Genomic DNA, 21423 nt, shown 5'->3' on the forward strand with positions numbered 1-21423 from the left:
AGGCAGTGCAGTGGATAGAATGCTAGACCTGGAGTCAGGAAGATCTGAGTTCAAATACAGCCTCAGATATCTCCTAGCTGTGTGACCTTGGGAAAGTCATTTAACCTGTTGTTAAGAGTAGAGTGGGGCTATAATAACAGCTGCATCTCAGAGTTGTGAGGATCAAATGAGATAATATTTGCACGGCACTTAGTACAATGACTGGCACATAGTAGGTACTATATAAATGCTAGCTATTATTACTGCTACTTTCAAGTCACTTCCCTTCTCTGGCCCTGTTTCCTTACTCACATATAATGAGTAGACAGGACTGAGGGCTCTCTAAGGTCCACCCCACTTCTAAATTCTATGAAGCCTACCAAGTCCTTCATTCCAGCAAGGTCAGCCAAGAGGAGTGTGGGGGGAAGACTGCTGTGGTAAAACCTATGCATGAGATAGATGGGTGGTATTATCCTCAAACACCTGGAAAGGTTACCTAGACCAGCAACCAATGAGAGGTGTCATGAAGTAGACCCACAAGGAAGTACTTCACATATATAAATGCATAAAGTAATGGATCATGCAAGAAATTGAATCTAAATTCTAAAATATTGAATGCAGTGCCTGTCAAAAAATAGGCAGTATATAAATTCTAGCTACTATTACAATCCTTATCATCATCATCATTTTCTCCCAAATTCCTTGAAGTTTAACTTTCTATATAAATTTATCCAACAAGTATTTATTATTGTGAGTTTAATGCATGTTGATGGAGCTGAGATTCAATACAACCATTCTGGAAAAGATTGGAAATATGCAAACAAAATGACAAAAATATCCACGCCTTTTGACTCTGAAATTCCGCTGCTAGACATATCCCCCAAGGAGTCCATTGCTAAGAAGAGAGGATCCATATACATCAAAATATTTATAGCAGATATCTATGATAGGAAAGAATTAGAAATAAAGTACATGCCCATGGATTGGGGAATGGCTAAATCAAATGTAGTCCATGAATGCAAGGGAATATTACTATGCTATAAGAAACAATGAGCATGATGAATACAGAGAAGCGTGGAAAGACTTACATGAACAGATGCAGAGTGAAGTAAGTAGAGCCAAGAAAACAACATATACAATGAAAGCAACATCAAGTGAAAGAACTCCAAAACAATTAATAGTGAATATTACAAAATTATAAAGAATAAGCATGATTCCAAAAAAGAAAAAAAAAATAAGAAGATACTCCCACCTCACTCCTTTGCAGAGGTGGGAGTTCCACGAGTGTGGTATGCTGCCCATTTCCCTAGACTCTGGGGATGCATTTTGGTTATTTTTTCTCCTTTTCATTAAAAAAATTATTTGTTATATGAGACAGCTCTCCAAGAGGCAGAAAATTTTGGTGATTAAAAAAAAACATCAATTTTAAAAAGAGCTTATTTTATTCAACACCCTAAAAAAGACAAAATGAAAAATCAATCCCTGCTCCCAAGGGGTTTATTTTCTTCTCCTAGTGAGTGAGGGGTGGTACAAGATGTACCTCATCTGAGTAGATTTTACTCATTGCCTTGTGCCATCTTTCTGTGTGGTACCGGTTAATGAGAACAAGTCTGAGTTTTTATTCTGTTACTAGGCAACTAGGTAACACCCCCAAGTCACTCTGACTCTCTGGGGCTCAGTTTCTTCATTTGTAAAATGAAAAACACATGATGATCTCCAAGGTCCCTTTCTAGCTCTTACATTCTATGTTCTAAGATTCCTTCCAGTTCCAAATTCTTGACTATGATGCTATCAACTCATGCTCAATAGAACTAGAAAATGAAAGCAGTGGACCACAAGACCCATGTCAGGACATTTATTATTCATTAAATATTGAGAAATCAGGTATTTAAATGTTTTTTTTTTAAGATCAGGATGATAAATGAAAATGTAAATGTAAAAGAAACTCATCTAAATTTCTGGAAAAGAAAGAAATCCTAAATATATTAAAAATAGAAAGAGTGCTAGACTTTCTCAGCCTGTTTCCTCATTTGTGAAGGAAGGGGGTGGGGCGAACTAGACACTTACTAAGGTCCCTTCTAGTCTAAATCTACAATCTAATAATCTCCCATGATAATGAGGGTGGGGTAGTAACTGGCCTCAAAGTCAAGAAGACCTGAATTCAAATTCTCCCTCTACCACATGTGCTCTGGGTGGCCATGAGTAAGTCATTTCACCTTCAGATACACCCAGACAACTCTCTAAAATTATAAAGTACAAAGAGTTGCCTACTGGAGTTGGGGGAGGGAACATCCATGCCAAGGGGTCCCCCCACATAATGATTCAGTTACAGGTCTGGTCAAAAAAAGGGGGGGGGGAATCCCCCCATCATATTTTATCAGAATCCAACCTAGGCAATACTGAAATCAGACTTTGGCCTTCTCCCTGGCCTTGATCCCAGGTCATATTACTTCAAGGTCTTCAGAGCTATGCTAAAGGGTTAGTTGATAACATTCATTGAACACTGATAAAAAATACCTGTCACGTACTACACAGTGAAAGGCTTATGACACTCTTGTTCTATTAAAGGGATATTAAAAAGTAATAAGCCTTTGAGACCCCAAGAAATGTCTCAAAATGCTGAAATTTCAGGCAAGGCCAATGGGGAAAAGTATACTTTGACTATGGCACGAGGAGCAGGGGGAGGAAGGAAGTTGCTTTCTTGTTTCTCACAAATTATTCTATGGCTCAATCTTTATTTCTTTATTTTTGGTAAATCATATTTTATTTTTTCCAATTATGTGTAAAATAGCTTTCAACATTCATTTTTTAATAAAATTTTGAGTTTCAAATTTTTTCTCTCTCCCTACCATCCCCCTTTCTAAGATGGCAGCAATCTGATACAGGTTGTACACGGGCAATCATGTAAACATATTTCCCCATTAGTCTCTATGGCTCAATCTTGGTGCTATTTATAATGACCAATGGATCTCAGTTCTTAAGTCTGTAGGAGATAAGAAGGGTGCCCTTTGAAAATCTCTACTAATGTTTTCCCAAATTAATTATAAACCATATCCAAGTACGAGACTGTACATCCTAGTGGAAAGAGGACAGCATGAAAGACCTGAGTTTAAGGAATACCTCTCATACATCCTGCCTATGTGATTATGAACAAGCCACTGAAGCCTTCTAGGATGCTAGTATCAAACTCAAATACAAATAGGGGCTATTCAAGTGTACATAAAGATCCCTGCAGGTTGACTTAACTTTCTTTTCTTTTTGACTGAATAAAGCATGTTTTAAGGCTTAATAAATAAGTGCTTACTATGGGCAAAGCACTGTGCTAAGCACTGGAAATTCAAGTACAAAAGTAAAATAGTTCAGGCTCTCAAGGAACTCATATTTGAATGGGGGAAACAATACATATGGAAGGTTCTAGCTGCATTGACTTAATTTTCAAATGTAGTATTATCTATGCCTTATTGTATTTTTTCTTAACTCTTTGTCAATTACATTTGAATCCCATTGGGACACCTCTGAAGAATGTTCTACCCCATATCTGGCTGCTCTATTCTGGGCACCTCTCTAAGATGTTAACTTGCAGGAACTTGAATTGGCGAAGGATCTCTTTCCACCCACCTTCAACTTCACTTTTAGGCTTTTTAAGAAGTATCAGATATTTATGTTGATTTTCTCTTGAACCTAGAAACATAACCAAAAAGCTGCTTCATTTTTAGAATATTAGAATTTAGTAAGCCTTCGCTCCAACCCCAATGGGGGAGAAACCTCTTTGGTTATTCCAGAGTTTGCTTACCTGGGGTCTTGTTAATCTGGATTAGTCTGTTAATAATATGTAGCAGAAAAATGCTTATTCAAATTGACTGAATGGAACGATTCAATTCATTTCACTGATCAAAGTCCCTCCCTTTCCCTTCTCCTGTTTTCTTCCCCAGGGATATTGGTCCAGGTGAAGATCTGCCTCCCCATTACAAGCCTTCAGAAGCAGAAGTTCAGGGAGCAGGAGCAAACTCACATCACAAAGGTATGTCCCAAGAGGACAGAGAGAACAGTTGCTGTGTGGTTTCTGACTCTATAGTATTCTTTTTGTGGGAGAACTCAAGAATAACCCGTATCTGCCAGAGATGCAGGTTTTCCCATCTGTATAATCACAGGTTTTCTGGTCTGTTTTGTAACCAAGGCTTCAGAGGTTCCCACTTCGTGAGATGTCATAGAAAGAGGAAGAAGCCAAGGATGTGGGTTCAAGTTCAGGTTCTGCCTTTTGCTCCTTGGGCAAAGTACATTCCCTAGGCCTTAGTTTCCTCATCTGTAAAACAGAGATGATGCTAACATCACCTACCCTCCCAGGAGCAGAAAAGATTAAATGGAGTCAAAGTGAGTACTGGTTAGTTACAAAATACTTCACTTGACTGTGAAATGTGCCAGGAAGAGACTCCTATAGTTTGTAAGTGGCCAACAACTGGGCAAGGACAATGTGGAGGCTTCTGAACCTCGGATAAAGCTGTCACATAAAGTGTCACAGAGATTAACTCAAGTAAATTCAAACACTGGCCAGGGGTGGGCGTGTGGGAGGGGGAGGGGAGATAATCGGAAGGCTATCTGAGTGAGGGGAAGTTGGAACACATGCTTGGCACTGGGGTAACGGATGGTTTCAGGAGCAGAAGCAAAACCTTTCTGAGACAGATTGGGGGTTTTTTGTTCTTCTTGTCACTTGTAAGGCTCAGCAAGCAACAGCCTAGGAAACATTTTTAGCTGACAACTTGGTGTTGCTCAGCACCAATGCCACAAGAGTGAGCACAGTTAGCAAAGGCCATTCCCTACCCAATCAAAATGAAGAAAGGGATGGGTGAAAAGAGCGCAAGAACTGAAAACTTTAATTAAAAAATGTTCAAGCCATCCCCTTTCATCCATTGTTACTTTCTCCTATTTGGCTTGGAGAACAAACCTTAAGATTACCACCAGTCTGGCTTTTGTTTGGGGGTGTTTTCTGCTTTTTTCCTGAGGGGTCAGTTAATGACTGAACAGCTTTCAGATGAGACCTGCTTTCTGAGTTCATGCATGAGCTCCCAAAGTTCAAGGGTGAGAAACGTGATCTTCAATATGTGCTGGGTTGGCACATCCCCAAAATGTCTCTGAGTTTACCTGTGATTTGTTAAACCACCAAAGAAAAAAAAGAAAAATTCTCCAGTTCATACTCTGAGATTAGATCCATTCCACCGGCTGCACATTTAACAACCTATGTTTCAGATTCTGGATTGGAGGGGAAGAAGACTCCACCACCCTGGGAGAAACTAGACATATGTTCGGAGGCATAATCCCAGGAGACATTTCAGATGCGATTATAGCACTTGGAAACTTCAAGGAACTGCATTTTCACCAATGTCTAATCCCTCCCTCCCAGGGAAGCAACTCTTACGAGTATATTAATTCTTAGCAGCCAACAGTGTGATGATGAATGTCTCTAAACTAAACGAAGATGGAGAGAGGGTGGGTGTTTGCCAATATAGGCTATGGCTGGGCTGAGCTCCACACCTTTCCACCGTGGTAGGACCTGCCAAAGCTCACGCTCCAACAGAGCCCTTGGGAGAGGAAGGTTATCTATCTGATACCTTCTCTAAGCCCCCAAACCAATTACCCCAGGGCAGAAATACCACTTGGCTCTATTCCATGCTTTAACGGATGGGTTGCAACTTCTTTTTTGACTAGAACTCGAGTGCCGCAATCAGTTAATGAATATTTATTAAACCCACTACGGGCCAGGGGCTACATGCTACTTTTGCGCTAACCACTGTGCATGCAAAGAGGCAAAAGGCAATCCCTGCCCTCAAGGAACTCACAATCGAAAGAGGGAAAGAGAACACTCCCATCACACTCAGCACAGGAGACTAAGAAAGTAACAGTTTGACGCATTTGCCCTAACACCGTCCTACTGAGGTTTTGATAGCAAAGCAAAAAAAGTAGCAAGTTTTGGGTCTAGGGCTTTATAAAGTATAAGAAATCTGAGAAGATGTCACCACACTACGTAATTACTCTGATGACAGAATTGGAGAAAGGAGTTTTAAAAATGATGACTGGAAACGGATACCTTAAGTAGTGAAAGACAATGGAACCGCCTTGTCCAGTTACAAAAGTGACTCTTAGCCCGCAGTAACATGAACCCTGCGGATGCCGAGGAGAGGCTGCGCTAGGGTAGGGAATCCTGAGTCATTAGGCTCCCAAAGGTGTTCGAACCACTGCCTACTGCTAGAGAGGGGATAGTAAGAATTGTTCGCATCCAGTCCCTCCGCCTTCCACCCAAGGGGCTGGGATCGGGAAAATGGGTGCATTTCGAGTTTGCACAAGCAACTGACAACACGCAGGAAGAAATAAATGCACTTGCTGGTGCGCGATCGAAAAGCGGTGCTGGCGTGCGCTTACCTGTGCATTCCTGGATAAAGGATTGGTACTCGGTTCCCTGCTCTCCAGGCACAATGGTGGACCCGTCGTATTTAAAAGTCACCCTTCAGGACGAAAGTAAGAAAAAAAATTGCATCTGAATGGTGACAAGCTTCCTAGAGACCATCAAAACCAAAGCAAAAACGGAGCGTTGGCTTTAAAGAAATTGTACTGGGGGTGTGGGGGACGGATTTAAACGGCTGTTTCTTTACCTAAACCCTTTTACTACCCGAAAATGGTTCAGGTGAGTCAGTCTCTCATCCATCCCACCCCCCTTTTTATTGGGTGGAGTGGCTGGGATCAACTCACTACTTGTAAAATCAATTACAAGTTCACCTCCGCCTAACGAGAGGAGGGCAGCGGCCGCTGGGGCTGAACTGCATTTCGTGCATTTCTGAAATCGCTTTGGCCGAGGAAATCGGGGAACCAGACAAGTATGCTGAAGCTTACCAGATGACATTCGTGCTATCATCCCGCACGAGATTGTACGCCTCCCGGCAAGCTTCTTTGTCGATCTTTGTGGCCATCTCTTGTGACCAGAAACTGGATTCCAAAAATGAGAGGAAAGAGTGCCAAAAGGAACGAACCAGTTGGGGGAAAACAAGGGGGAAAAACCCCAGCACTTGACAATCCGACAGGGTGGGAGGGTCTCAGAACTCAGCTGCAACAGCTTTATCAAGATCCAAAGAGGAAAGACTGATGCCAGAGTCTAGTGCTTCCAATACCACGGTAGGAGCTAGCACTGCCCGCTGCCTACTGAATGAGCTCTTAAGGAGGCGCTTAACCCGCTCACTGCGGGCTGGCTGGGCGGCTCGCCTTCTCAGCGCTGAGTTAAGTCTTTGTCTATTGGTCCTGAGTCAGCCAGCTTGCAACGGGGGGGACCACAGCCTCTTTTCTGCATTTCTGCCAATCACAATGAGAAGCACTCGGAGCAACACCCCTATCCAGTACCGCAGAATGGTTTTACCTCAAACGTCCCCTCCCCCTCTTCTCCTTTGGCTTCTAGTCTTTCTCCTCCGCCCCTTCAGATTCGGCTCCGCTGCAAGGCATTACTGGGATTTCTGTGTTAAGTGATGTAACCAACTCGACAGAGGAGAGCTGTAAATGCTAGTTTGGCACAGACCAAAATCCACTTATTGGTTTCGTGATTTTTAATAAAGGAATTCGGTAGACTGAACATTTTCATTATAAGCCAGGGAGGCATAAAGACCCATGAATTACATACACTATGTTCTTCATAGGAGAGAATTTTAAGAATTGTAAGGGATTTTTGAGAATACCTAACTCAACCCTCTGATTTTACAGTGGGAGAAACTGAGACTCAGAGATTTAGTGACTGGCCCAAGGTCACGCAGATAATTAATTCTATGGAAGATCAGCTCATAGGAAGATTTTAAATGTTCGTTTGGAAAGCGGTTTCCAAACGGAAAACCGTTTGGAAGTTCATTGTGTATTAATAATTAATTATAATTATAATAATTAATAATCGATCAATGGAAAACTTCCTTGGAATTCATACAAAAGAAGAAAGGGATTCCAGAAGGTTTTGAAAGCAGAAATCCTGGAGATAGCGGTCCAGGCATTCTTTCTGAGATTTGGTCTGTAAAGAACAGGGAAATATAAGTCAACAAAATACTTGTTAAATGAATGACTTGTACGTGCTTAGCTGTGTGAAATAGCTGTGGGGCTATTGAGACAAGACAGAATCTGCCTTTCAGGGGTTTAGAGATGGAAGATCACAGTAGGTAAAGTTATAAAATTATAGACCGTGAAAGCTGGAAGAGACCTCGAGGTCATCTAACTCATCATATATTCCATCTAGAGCTGGAAAGTACCTTAGAGGTCATCCAGTCCAGCCCATTCATTTTACAAAGAAGGAAACAAACTCCCAGAGGTTCCTTGACTTGCTCAAAGTCAAACAGTTAGTGGTCAGACACAGGTCCCCTAAATGCTAATCTCAGTGTTTTCTCCACTGTCACCCCTGCCTCCACAGTTATCATAATAAATTCTGTCAGTTTCTCTGTCCAACAAACCCCAAACAATGAAAGAAAATACAATTTATAAGCTAGGCAGTTAAGTAGCAGTGGATTGAGCGTTGGGTTTGGAATCAGGAAGACATCTTCCAGAGTTCAGATCTGGCCTCAGACATTTACTACCTGTGTGACCCTGGACAAGTCACTTAACCCTGTTTGCCTCAGTTTCCTCATCTGTAAAATGAACTGGAGAAGGAAATGGCAAACTACTCCAGTATCTTTGCCAATAAAACCCCAAATGAGATTACAAAGAGTCCCGACAATGGAAGGGATTCAACAACAAGGCTCATAAAAGGGTTCAAAGTTCCTGGGAGATAGAGGCAAGTATTGCATGATGAAGAGTAATATAATGCTTTACAATTATTTGTAGAGAATATATAAATTTTCAAAGCATTTTCACATTCATTAATCATTTGAACCCTGTACCATCACTTAACAGATATGTGATCTTGGTCAAATCATTTCCTTTCTCTAAGTCTCAATTTCCCAATCTGTAAAGTGGAGATAATGATATTTGTAGCCCTACCTTTATGTTTTTTGGAGGGGACTGTGTGTGAGAGGAGCACTTAATAAAGCTGCTGTTCAGGCCTTTCCAACTCTTTGTGACACTTAGAGTTTTCTTGGCAAAAATATTGGGATGGTTTGCCATTTTCTTCTCTAGTTCATTTTACAGATGAAGAAACTGAGGAAAACAGGGTAAAGTGATTTGTCCAAGGTCACACAGCTAGTAAGCGTCTGAGGATATGAGATTGTTTTCTTTTCTTTTCTTTAATTAGTTGAATTGATAAGTACTTATTTTCTCTCCCTTATGCCCTTTTCATTCCAATTTAAAAGAAAAACAAAAACCTAGTAGCTGATAACCGATAACAAAAATAAGTGTTAAATCTTATTTGATCTTTCCAGGGACCCTATGAGGTAGGGGATTTTATAAATGAACAAAGAGAGGTTAAAAGAACTGCCCAGGGTTAGGGTATCCACAAGCATCAGAAAGGAGGGTTAACTATCAGATCCCGAAGCTACCATTCCAATGCTTCACTCTCAGCAGAATGGGAGGAGCCAAAGCATGGAATTTCCCAGTAAGCAGACAACAAACATACCTCAACATAGCCTGAACCAAATCTATCCCCACCACAACATGCTCAAGAGTGGCCATCCTACCATCCTGGAAGAGCTTCAGTGAAGGAGCTCTGAACTCTTGGGTGTGTCCTGGAGCCCTTTCAATAGCTGGGCAAAGTCTGTCAGCCCCTTCTGAGATTCATGTTACATGCATAAAATGAAAGTCACAGGATTATAAAGGAAACCAAGTGGGGAAGGAGAGCTTAAGAGAATCTCTTTAAAAAATTAAAAACCGCAAAGTCACAGACCCCAGGTTTAGAATCCTTGTGTTAGTGGATCTGAAATTTAGAGTTAGAAGCTACCTTTGAGGTCAATTAAGGCAATGCCTTCATTTTGTAGAAAAGGAAGCTGAACCCTAGATAAATTAAGTGACTTATCCAAGGTCATACACTGGGCAGAGTCAGGTCCTCTGATTCCAAATAAGAAATAAGTTGAAACAGCCAGCTCCTGATTAAGATCTTGGGTTTGGGATATGTGTACACTTTTATTTCCTCAGGCCAGAGTTACCCAAGCCCTAAGTTCCTACACAGAGATGAATGAGAAATTGGTCTGTATTAGTGTCTCTCTCCTGGTTGTGGCTGACCCCCCCTGCTGGCCTCAAAGTGTAAAGCACTTTTGTTTTTAGATTGGTCCAAGATTTGGAGCATCCAGAGAACATTCTTTATCTGGCAAGAGTAATAGAATTACAAGGAACTAAAGAGATGATCTAGACTACAGGCTCTTAACATTTTTTTAATGTCATAGAACCCTTTGGCAGTCTAGTGAAGCCTATTCTCAGAAGAATGTTCTTAAGTGCATAAAATCTATAGAATTACAAAGGAATAATAACAGCATTTATGTATAGTACCTACTATGTGCCAGGCATTGCACTAAATGCTTGCAATTAATATCTCATTTAATCCTCATGGTGGGTCTTATTATTTTCCGCATTTTACAGTTTGAAGAAATTGAGGCAAACAGATAAAGTAACTTACCCAGGATGATGTAGCTAGTAATTGTCTGAAGCCAGATTTGAAATCAGGTCTTTGTGAGCCCAGATGCAGTGCTTAATCCAGTGCTCAATCCATTCAAATACCAGTGCCTCCTAGCTGCCTGTAAACAAATTACAATGAAAGACAGTTATCAAAATATTTTTAGAAACAAGTTTATAGACCCAAGGTTAAGAACTTCTATACTAAAAAATAATAATAATAAAAATTTTAAAAAGAACCTCTGCTCACTTTGGAACTTTGCCAAAAGGACTATAAAACTGTGTATACCCTTTGACCCAGCAATACTACTACTAGGTCTGTATCCCAAAGAGATCATAAAAAAAGGAAAAGGACCCACATGTACAAAAATGTTTATAGAATCTCTTTATGTGGTAGCAAAGAATTGGAAATTGAGGGTATGCCCATCCATTGGGGGATGGCTGAACAAGTTGTGGTATATAAACATAATAGAATACTATTGTTCCATAAGAAATGATGAGCAGGCAGATTTCAGAAAAACACCTGGAAAGACTTACATGAACTGATATTGAGTGAAGTGAGAAGAACCAAGAAAACATTGTATACAGTAACAGCAACTTTCTGTGATGATCAACTTTGATAGACTTAGCTCTTCTCAGCAATGCAATGACCTAAGGCAATTCCAAGGGACTCATGATAGAAAATATCATCCACATCCAGAGAAAGAACTATGGAGTCTGAATGCAGATTGAAGCATACTATCTTCTCTCTTTTTGTTGTTGTTTGTTTCTTTCTTGTGGTTTTTCCCTTTTGTTCTGATTCTTTTTTTCCCAACATGACTCATGTTGAAATATGTTTAATATGATTGTACATGTATAGTCTGTATCAGATTACATGCCATCTTGGGAAGGGAGGAGGAATGAACTTAAAATCTTGTAAAACTGAGTGTTGAAAACTATTTTTGCATGTAATTGGAAAAAATAAAATACTATGAAGTGGAAGGGAAAAAAAGAACCTCTGCTTAAAAAAAAAGGATCTATGTGGAAAAAAATATTTATAGCAGCTCTTTTTATAGAGGTAAAGAATAGGATACTAAGGAAGAGGATTATCATCTATTGGGGACTAGCTGAACAAATTATCGTATATGAATGAAATGGAATATTATTGGGTTGTAAGACGTGACAAAGGGGGTAGTTTCAGAGAAACCTGGGAAGATTTGGATGAGCTGATGCGAAATGTGGTAGGCAGAATCAGGGGTACAATTTATACAAAACAACAGCCCTGCAAAAATTAATTTTGAAAGACTTAAGAACTCTGATCAACACAATGACCAGCCATAGTTCCAAAAGAAATTAATAAATGTTTGTTGACTGGTTGGCTTTGGAATTAAAAGACTTGATTTGAATCTCAGTTCATTTGCTACCTATTTGACTTTAGCTAGACTACAGGCTCTCAACATTTTTTTTAATGTCATAGAACCCTTTGGAGTTGCTGTTCTTCCTCCTCTCTGATACATTCCTTGTAAAATAGTGGTTGGCCTAAATTAGCTCTAAGGTCCCTCCCTTTCAGCTCTAAGTCTTATTAACTTAAGAAATAAGAAAAAAGAAAGACCCACTGAAACCAAGTTGTAGAAGGCTCTTGAATGCTAGGCCACAGAGTTTGGATTTCATTCTGGAGACGTTAAAGAATCATTCCCAAATAATCATCATGCTTAGACTATGCAAATATCTCCACTATCTTTCTCTGCTAACTTTCTAAACACATTAAGCCATGTGGGCCTGTTGACCCAGGAAACATGTCAGATTCTTAAAATGCCATCATTAAAATAGGCAAGTGTAAAACATTCTATAGTATGTGCTTGCATTAAAATGTATTAAGAATAAAAATTCACAGTAAGCTGCACTGAATATGTTCAAGCTGCATCTTTGGTTCTGCATTTGTTCTGATTGTGAAAAAAACTTCCCACCTCAGCTGAAGTCAGTGATTGGAGGTGGAGCATGACCTTGGCATCACTTTTCATCAAGGTCGAAGGCATTTTGAGGCTGATAACCAATAGGGTGTAGGTATTAATAGAATCTTGTATTTGTGGACTCTGTAAATGATAACTTCTACAAACATTGACACCATATTATTATGAAGAAAGATTTTAGATGTAGGACTCGAGAAAAAAAGTTTCCAAACCAGGGCTGATAATTTGGCTTATTTAGGCAAATGGGACAGATGTTTTCTGTCTAATCTTTATGAGGTACCTGGCTGCCTGTGCCTAGTGTAGGGCACAATAAATATCTGATTACAAACATAGGCTGCCTCATTTTTTTAAGGTATAACATTGGGTAATTTTGCTTTCAATTCTGAGATATCAGGGCATAAAGAAAATAATTTAAAACAATTTAAATCCATAATCAAAAGATATACTAAAACCCAAACTCTCTTAATAATAGCTATAACTGGCATTTATAGAACACAAAATTCTTTATGTGTCTTACCTCATTTGATCTTCACAGCAATCCTGTCAGATAGGTAAGACATGTATTGTTATCCTCATTTTACAGATTGGGAAACCAAGGCTCAGATAGGTGAAGTGGCTTGTCTAGGGTCAAATGGTAAATATTGAAAGCCATATTCAAACTCACATCATGCCTGACTCATTTCACTACACTATTTTGTCTTTCCTTTTAGAACTAGGAGGGAGTTTGGAGATTTAGTCCAAACCCTAGATGTAACAGAAGGAGAAACTGAGGCTCACAGAGAAAGTGACTTATCTAATCTCACACAAATGTAACAGAGCCAGGATCAGACTGAAAATTATATTGTAGGAGCAAAGCTTCCAGAGAAGACAGAAGCTCTTAAGCTTCACCACATTGGATTCCAAGGAAGAGAATATTAGCAAAGTATTTGAACAAGTCTCTCATTCTATCCTTATGAACAAGCTGGAGAAATGTGACCTCCCTGATAGTACAGTTGTTTGTAGCTGAATAATCAGACCCAAAGAGAACTCATTAATACAGTAACCCAGGAATTTCTCCTTGGCCCAGAGCTATTCAGCATTTCATTAGTGATTCAGATGAGGATGGCAGGTCTATCAAAATTACATACACATCAGGGAGGGCTAGCTACTGTGTTGGGTGACAGAGCCAGGATTCAAAAATATCTCAGTTAGGTACAATGGTAGGTCAAATGTAAGTGGATGGAATTTAATCGAGAAAAGTGTGAATTTTAAAGTTGAGGTCAAAAATATCAGTTGTGCAACTCTAGGAGAGAGGCAACTAGGTGACACAGTAGACAGAGTGTTCGACTTGGAGTCAGGAAAAATCTGAGTTCAAATACTGTCTTTTGGACCAACTGTTCAACCCTGGGCAAGTCAACCTCTCTCAATCTCAGATTCCTCATCTGTTAAATGGGGAGAATAGCAGGGCAGGAAGGGCAAGGGAAAAGAAAAAAGAAGAAATTTACATAACAAATGACTTTATTATATATTTAGAAGGGATAGTGAGCTGTACATAATAGATTTACAGTTTCATGTGCAATCTTTTTTTTATTCTATTGTGTTATGGAAATGCTTGTTTTAGTCCATAAATTAAAAATAAAAATTTTTTTTTAAAATAATAGCACCCACCTCCCAAGGTTGTTGTGGGCATCAAATGAAATGACATGGAAAGTGCTTTGCAGACCTTAAAGCACTATATGAATGCTAGCTACTAATATTATTAAGAACAATTAATAATATATTATTATAAAATATATTTAAAACAATAATATAATAACTAATATTAATAATAATTGATCATAACAATGGAAACATATTTATTAAGCATTTGCTATATGTGAAACACTGTGCTAAATGCTGGGTATAAACACACAAGCAAACAAAACAGACCCTGTCCTAAGGGAATTTCCATTCTGACAGAAGACAACACGTAAATGGGAATGGTGATTGGGGTGATATGGCAAAGGGCTGCCATGTCCTTTCCAGGACTTGGACTGTTCACGTAATTACTCTTTTCAGATGGGAGATCGAATCGCAGAATTTGAGAGTAGGAAGGGACCTCAGCTACTACTTGGTCTAAACCTTAGACAAAAGTGATCCTTCTTGGAATGGACCCAACTAATCATGGTCCATCCTCTCCTCCAAGAGGAAGGAACCCACCACCTGCCAAGAGAGGGCACTCCACTTTGGAAAAGCTCTAGGTGATGGCAACAAACCTAAACTGACTTCTTTGTAACTTCTGCCCACTGCTCCTGGGTCTACCATCTGGGACCAAATAGAACAATCTTTATGCCTTCTTCACATAATGGTCCTTCAGAAAGCATTATCTACTTGCTCCCACTTCCCCCCTGCACTGAGTCTTTTCTCTTTAGATCAATCAAGTCACCAAGCATTTATTAAGCAATTACCATGCAACAGGCATTCTACTAAACTTTGGAAATACAAATAAGCAAAAAGAAAACCAATTCCTACCCTCGGTGGAGAAAAGCCAATACATAAAGGGGAGCTAAAAAGAGAGGTACTTGCGATGGCAAGGGAGGGAAGTTTGAGGAATGGAGACAAGCAGATCTGAGCCCTTTCTCAAAATGAATGTTCTAGGAGTCTTCCAATGGAGAAGGGAACACAGGACTAACTGTACATAACTAGTTCCTACAACCAATCCTGATCTGTCACTGACTCAAAGTCCTTCCACAATCTGGCTACCCTCCTCTGGACACTCTCCAACTTGTCAATGTCATTTTTAAACCATTGGTGCCCAGGGCTGAACACAATACTCCAGATGACATCTGACAAGAGTAAAGGACACATGTGATCTAAGGAAAACCCATGGCCAGGAAACCTATATAGAGGGAACTGCTCAGACCTACACTGTGACTGCTGGGGTCCTCTCTGTTGGGTGACTGAATGTCTCAATTCTTCTATAGCACAACCCGAGGAACTCTCTCAGAACTCTGCGATTCCAGTCCACAGTCAGTCTATGGTAGAATCTTGTAGGTTTTGAATCTATCTTACTATGTAAGATAGTCTATCTCAGTCTATCTCAGTCATTATTTTGTGAATTTAGGCTACACTTTGAGCTAAAATGAAAAAATTATTTTCATCTCCCATCTTGCCCTGACCCATGCAAATCACCACAGAAACTTTACCTAACAAGACTGTAAGTGGTTGTTGAGTTGTGCTAGCAAACTCTGTCCTCTTTTCTTTCCAGTGGACAAGCCCAAATCATAGCAGTCCCTATACTGTGATTCATATGTATATATGATACATACTTTCTTGATCTGCCAATTTCATCAATGTGAGTATTCACTACACCAACCAAGATCTCATTCCCCCTCAACATCATAGTAGAAAGTATGAGTTGGGGGGTGACTAAAAAACTTCAATATCCATTGATTAACCTCCAGGTGATGTGCCACTTGGAACTAGGAAAGCTGATCCTCAGATATCTGAAACATTGTCAAGCTGGTTGGTAGGACCTGTCAGAGTTGGCATTCTCCAGGCATTTTTTTGTTCAATCATGTTTCAGTCATGTCTGACTCTTTGTGATCTATTTGGGGTATTGGCAAAGATAATGGATTAGTTTGTCATTTTCTTCTCCAGCTCATTTTACAGATGAGGAAACAAGTGTTAGGTGAACTAGTAAGTATCTGAGACCAGATTTGAACTCACAAAGATAAGTATTCCTGACTCCAGGGTAAGTGCTCTATCCACTGTGTCACGTAGCTGCCCTTCTCCAGGCATACCCTTCCAGAATGTACGGTCACCTCTAGGCTGGGATAAGTCATCAGAGGAGTCTTTGAATATTTTTGTTTTATTATTATTGTTATCAGTAACAATAAAAACATAACAATTAAGGTTTGCAAATTCCTATGTTCTCACTAATCTTCAATTCCCTCCCTGTCTACTGCCTGCTACCCTGCTATCAAACATGCCCATGTCTCTCCCCTCCTCAAAAACCCCTCATTTGACCTATCCATCCTTACTAGTTAGCATCCTTTTGTGGCTAAACTACTTGAGGAGACTGTCTATAATTAGTGCCTCCACTTTCCTTCCTCTCACTCTCTATATAACTCTGCCAGCTGGCTTCTGACTTCATCATTCTGCCTAAATCACTGTCCAAAGTCAGTACTGATCTCTTATTGGCCAAATCTAACATTCTCTTCTCAATTCTTATCCTTCTTGACCTCTCTGTAACCTTTAACACCATCAAAAACCCTCTTCCCAATACTCTCTTCTCTCTACGGTTTTTGAGTTCTGGTTCTCCTACCTGACTGTTCCTTCTCTATCTTCTTTCTTGGATCTTCATCCAGGTTGAGTCCACTGACTGTGGGTGTCTCCCAAGGCTCTGTCCTGGATCCTCTTATTCCGTATTGTTTTTCTTAACAATCTCATCCGTTCCCAGGCTTAAATGATCATTTCTATGCAGATTATTCTCATTTACAGTTCTGTCTGTCCAGCCCCAACCTCTCTCCTGACCTCCATTCTCACATTTACAACAGCCTATTAGTCACATCTCAACCTTGACATCCAGAAATCTTAAACTGACCATGTCTAAAACAACTCATTATATTTCCTCCCAAACCTTTCTTTTTTCCTGACCTCCCCATTACTGTTGAGGGTAGCACCATCCTCCTAGTCATCAGACTCACAACATGGGTGTCATCTTTCATGCATCTATCCCTTTTTGTCCTCTGACATCTTCCTCTCAATTGTCAAACTCATCATGTTTCTAAAACACAGACCTGACTATATTACCCCTTGACTCAGAAATCTGCAGTAGTTGCCTATTGCTTTCAGGATCAACTATAAAATCTTCTTTGACTTTTAAAGCCCTTTATGACCTGGACACCCTCCTACTTTTCTTTTCTTTTCGGACACAAGTGGGATTAATTGACTTACCCTGAGTCACACAGTTAGTTTGTCTGAGGCTGGATTTGAACCCAAGCCCTTCTGACTCCAGACTCACTGCTCTATCTACTGCACCACTCCTACTTTCCTTAGACCTTAGTTCCCTCCTACTCTTCTTTGATCCAGTGACTCAGATCTCTTTGCTGTTCCTCAAACTCCATCACCAGACTCATACTGTCTTCACTGGCTCTTCCCCATGTAGAAAATTGTCTCCTTCCTCATCTCTGCCTCCTGGTTTCCTTGACTTTCTTCAGTCTCAGCTAAAGTCCCACCTTCTGTAAGAAGTCTTTTAAGTCCTCCTTAATCTTAGTGCCTTCCCTGTGAGACCACCAATAACTTACTCTGAATACATCTTGTTTGTGCACAGTCATTCGTATACTGTCTCCCCCACTAGACTAAGAACCTTGGGAGAGCTGGGACTATTTCCCCTCTTTCTTTGTACTCGTAGTGCTTAGCACAGTACCTGGCACATAGTAAACGCTATATAAATGTTTATTCCCCTCTCTTCCCCTTTCCCTTTCCCTTCCTAGCTGGCTGACAAGGAACTTTATGTATGTTATCTTGTTTGATCCTCACAACAGCCCTATAAGGTAGATACTATAATTTACAGATGAGGAAACTGAGGCTGGAAAGAGAGTAAGTGATTGGTCCAAGGGCACAAAGTTAATAAGTGTCTGAAATAGAATTCAAGTCTTCCTGATTCCAAGTCCGAACATTTTAATCACTACACTGACTAGCTAACTTAGAATGCCTAAGACTATTTTAAGGATTTCCCAAACCCCCAACACATAGCTTCCTTCCAAAAATTTTTGGAGCTCCAGAGGGGGCGAGGGAGACCAAGACTGCATAGAATCAAAAAAAAAAAATATGTGTCACAGCAGAGGATCACATGTTCCCTGGTGTGTGGGGACAACTCAGACTCTGCAATTGTGCTCAGAGGATTCTTCCTTTTTGGTTTGCTTGGTGGGAAGATATTCAAGAACAGAATTGCCAAAGGCTGACCTACCCCAAGGGAGCTCCTGTCTCCTCCCAAAGATATTTCTGTCTTCTTTCTCAAGGCCATTCTTCCTGCTGTGTTGCCTGAGTGTGCTCTTCAGGAAAAGCAGCTGCCTCCCTGTAGGAAGTCCCACTGATAGATCCAGAAAGGAAACCGTCATTTCCAGGAGAGTTGACTCAGTAGCCCTGGGGCAGGAATACTATGGACAAACAAATGTGAAACCTAGGGAAGAGAGGGCACTGGGAGCACTTCAGGCATTTTACCCTCTGAACTTTTAAGATTCTATGATATGATGTATAAATAAGAAAGGAGAGTACATGCAACATGATGAAAGAGGACTAGGTGAAAAGTCAGTAGACCCAGATTCAGGTCTCCTACTTATCAACTATGTGATCTCAGGCCAATCATTTCCCCTTCTCTGGGCTCAGTCTTCTTATTTGTAAAACAAGGAAATGGAACTATACAATCTCTAAGATTCCTTCTGACTTTAAAATCCAATGATCCTAGATTTTTTTTTAATAGTTGTATGATGCTGGGCAAGTCATTTAGCCCCATTTGTATCAGTTCTTTGCGGGCTGGAGGAGATGGTAAACATTCCAGTATCTCTGCCAAGAAAATCCCAAATTGGGTCATGAAGAGTCAGAAACGACTGAAATGACTGAACGTCATCAACTGAACAGTAGGATTAAAGAGATATGATTCTCCTCCATCTTTAATCCAATATTGAGGGTACTTTAGCTCTTTGAAGAAGAACTGATAAAAAAGAAAGAAGACAGGAGACTTGGAATTGAAGAATTGAGTGACCTTGCTTAAATTATTGTCCATCTCTAATCCTCCATTTCTTCATCTCAAAATGGAGGTGGTAGTGATATTCATATTATTGATCTAACAAGATTACAGTGGGGAAAGTGCTTTTAAAATGCAATGTAACTGTATATTATTCTCTTTTTTTGGTCCAGACTTGTACTTTTATTCGTATGTGAAACTCTAAGGATCAAATATCCCTCCACCAATACAGAGCTGCAACTCACTTGTACCTTCCAATTTTAGAGAGTGGCCAGCTCCACTGAAGGATTGGGTGACTTGCTCTATGATCATATCACTGGTCTATGAGAAACAGTGCTTGCTGGAACCCAAGCCTTCTTGACTCCAAGCCAGTTTTCCCATCCACTCTGCTAAACTGCCTTTCATTGTTACTTGAACACAGACTAAAAGTACTCAAAATTTTGTCTAGTGAGGCCTAAGCCAGAATATTTTGGCAAAGATGTTAGCAGCTTTTCAGATTCTTGGCTTGGTTCTAATATTGTCAAAGCATCTCTTAATTGTTGAACTATCAATTGGCCAAAACAATTAAAAGCTGGCAGAAAGAAGTGGGTCCAGCATTCTGTAAAAACATATTTTTACCAGGGAGAGATAAAATAGATAAAGAAAACTATAAATCAACATCCCTAATGAATATCAACACAAGATTTTTAAATAAAATATTACAATAGTATGTTTAAAATCTTATTATCCACTCTCAGATTTATAACAGGAATGCAGGGTTGGCTCAATATTAGGAAAACTATAAATATAATGGGTCATATTAATAATAAGAACAACAAAAAAATCACATGATTATATCAATAAATGCAGAAAAAAACTTCTGACAAAATATAACACCCACTTCTATTAAAAATACGAAAAAAGCTTAGCAATAAATGAAGCTTTCCTTAACAAGGCAAATAATATTTATCAAAAACCAAGATTTTGTATGTTATGGACATAAACTAGAAGTCTTTCCGATAAGATTTAGAGTAAAGCAAAGATGTTCATTGTCAATTAATCAACAAGCATTTAGTAAGTGCCTACTATGTGCCAGACATGGGAGTATGAAAAAGACACAATCATGGACCCATTCTCAAATAGCTTACATTCTAACGAAGGAGACAACATGCAAATATCTGTGTATGAACCAGATACATACTGTATTAATGAAAGAATCTCAGAGCTAAGGCACAGACAGTAAGGAGAAGAAGAAATGGGAAAAGGCTTCCTGTAAAAGGTAGAATTTGAGCGGTCTTGAAGGAATCCAGGGAAGCCAGGAGGCAGAGGTAAGGAAAGAGAGCATTTCAGGCATGAGACATGTGGAAAAGCCACTGAAATATGTAGATCTACTGGAAAAGAAGAGTCTGTTACTTGGATAATTGAAATGTATCATTTGTTAGTTGGGGTATTTAAAATATGGAACAAGTATCAGTCTTTTTTTTTTTTTAATATGGTTAACAGTTGCATCACAAAAGAACAATGGGCAAATTTAAGCTCCAAAATGCTTCACAGAATTTGATCCCCCTCAGGTTAACCAAAATGTATGACTGAATTAGAATCTGTTATACTGTTTTGAAATCCCAACCTTCAAGGCTCAGTTCCATGAACAGACTTCATGAAAAAAATTTTCCAACCTGTCCTCTTACAGTTGATAGTCTGATGCCATTGATAGGTCTATCACAACTATTATTTGATATAAGGTTAAAAATACTAGCTATGGAAATAAGGTAAGAAAAAAAATTGAGGGAATAAGCATAGATAAAGAGGAAATAAGATTATAGTTTTTTGTAGATAATATGACAACTTGCTTAGAAAACCCTCAAGTCAACTAAAAATTAACTGCAACAACTTCCACAAAGTTACAAGATTAAAAAATATATCTACATATTTTTTAAAAACAGGAAAAACTACAATGATACATTATATTCAAAATAACTACAGAATGTATAAAATATTTGGCAGTCTCCCTACCAGGAGACTATTATGAAAATAATGGCAAAACACTCTTTACAGAAATATAACCATAAAGAATTGGAAAAATATTAATTGCTTATGGGTAGACCGAGATAATATATTAAAAATGGCAATATCACCTTCATTTACTTATTCAGTGCCCTGACAGTCAAATTACCAAAGGATTATCTCATAGACCTAGAAAAAAATCGTGAAACTAATTTGGAGTAACAAAAGGTTAAGAATCTCAAAGGAAATGGG

At 39.4% G+C, this 21423-nt stretch overlaps 2 protein-coding genes across 3 annotated transcripts in view; one reads left to right on the forward strand and one right to left on the reverse strand.

The window, feature by feature from the left end:
• COTL1 (coactosin like F-actin binding protein 1) overlaps nt 1-7889 on the reverse strand; it is a 62102-nt gene extending 54213 nt beyond the window's left edge. The window contains exons 1-2 of one of the 2 annotated variants that reach the window (XM_072636213.1): nt 6862-7269; nt 6394-6476 (exon numbers count right to left, since the gene is read on the reverse strand). In XM_072636213.1, the coding sequence (XP_072492314.1) occupies nt 6394-6476; nt 6862-6938 (160 nt within the window). In that variant the 5' untranslated portion in view covers nt 6939-7269. Of the gene's footprint in view, nt 1-6393; nt 6477-6861 lie in introns of both variants that reach the window. The other variant, XM_072636212.1, reaches the window with a different exon arrangement.
• Nucleotides 1750-21423, forward strand: part of KLHL36 (kelch like family member 36) — a 63961-nt gene continuing 44287 nt past the window's right edge. The window contains exons 1-2 of the mRNA XM_072636208.1: nt 1750-1863; nt 3912-4000. The gene's annotated coding sequence lies outside the window, so the exon portion shown is untranslated. The remainder of the gene's footprint in view (nt 1864-3911; nt 4001-21423) is intronic.

This window comes from Notamacropus eugenii, chromosome 1 (genome assembly GCF_028372415.1).
Source record: "Notamacropus eugenii isolate mMacEug1 chromosome 1, mMacEug1.pri_v2, whole genome shotgun sequence".
Taxonomy (NCBI): domain Eukaryota; kingdom Metazoa; phylum Chordata; class Mammalia; order Diprotodontia; family Macropodidae; genus Notamacropus; species Notamacropus eugenii.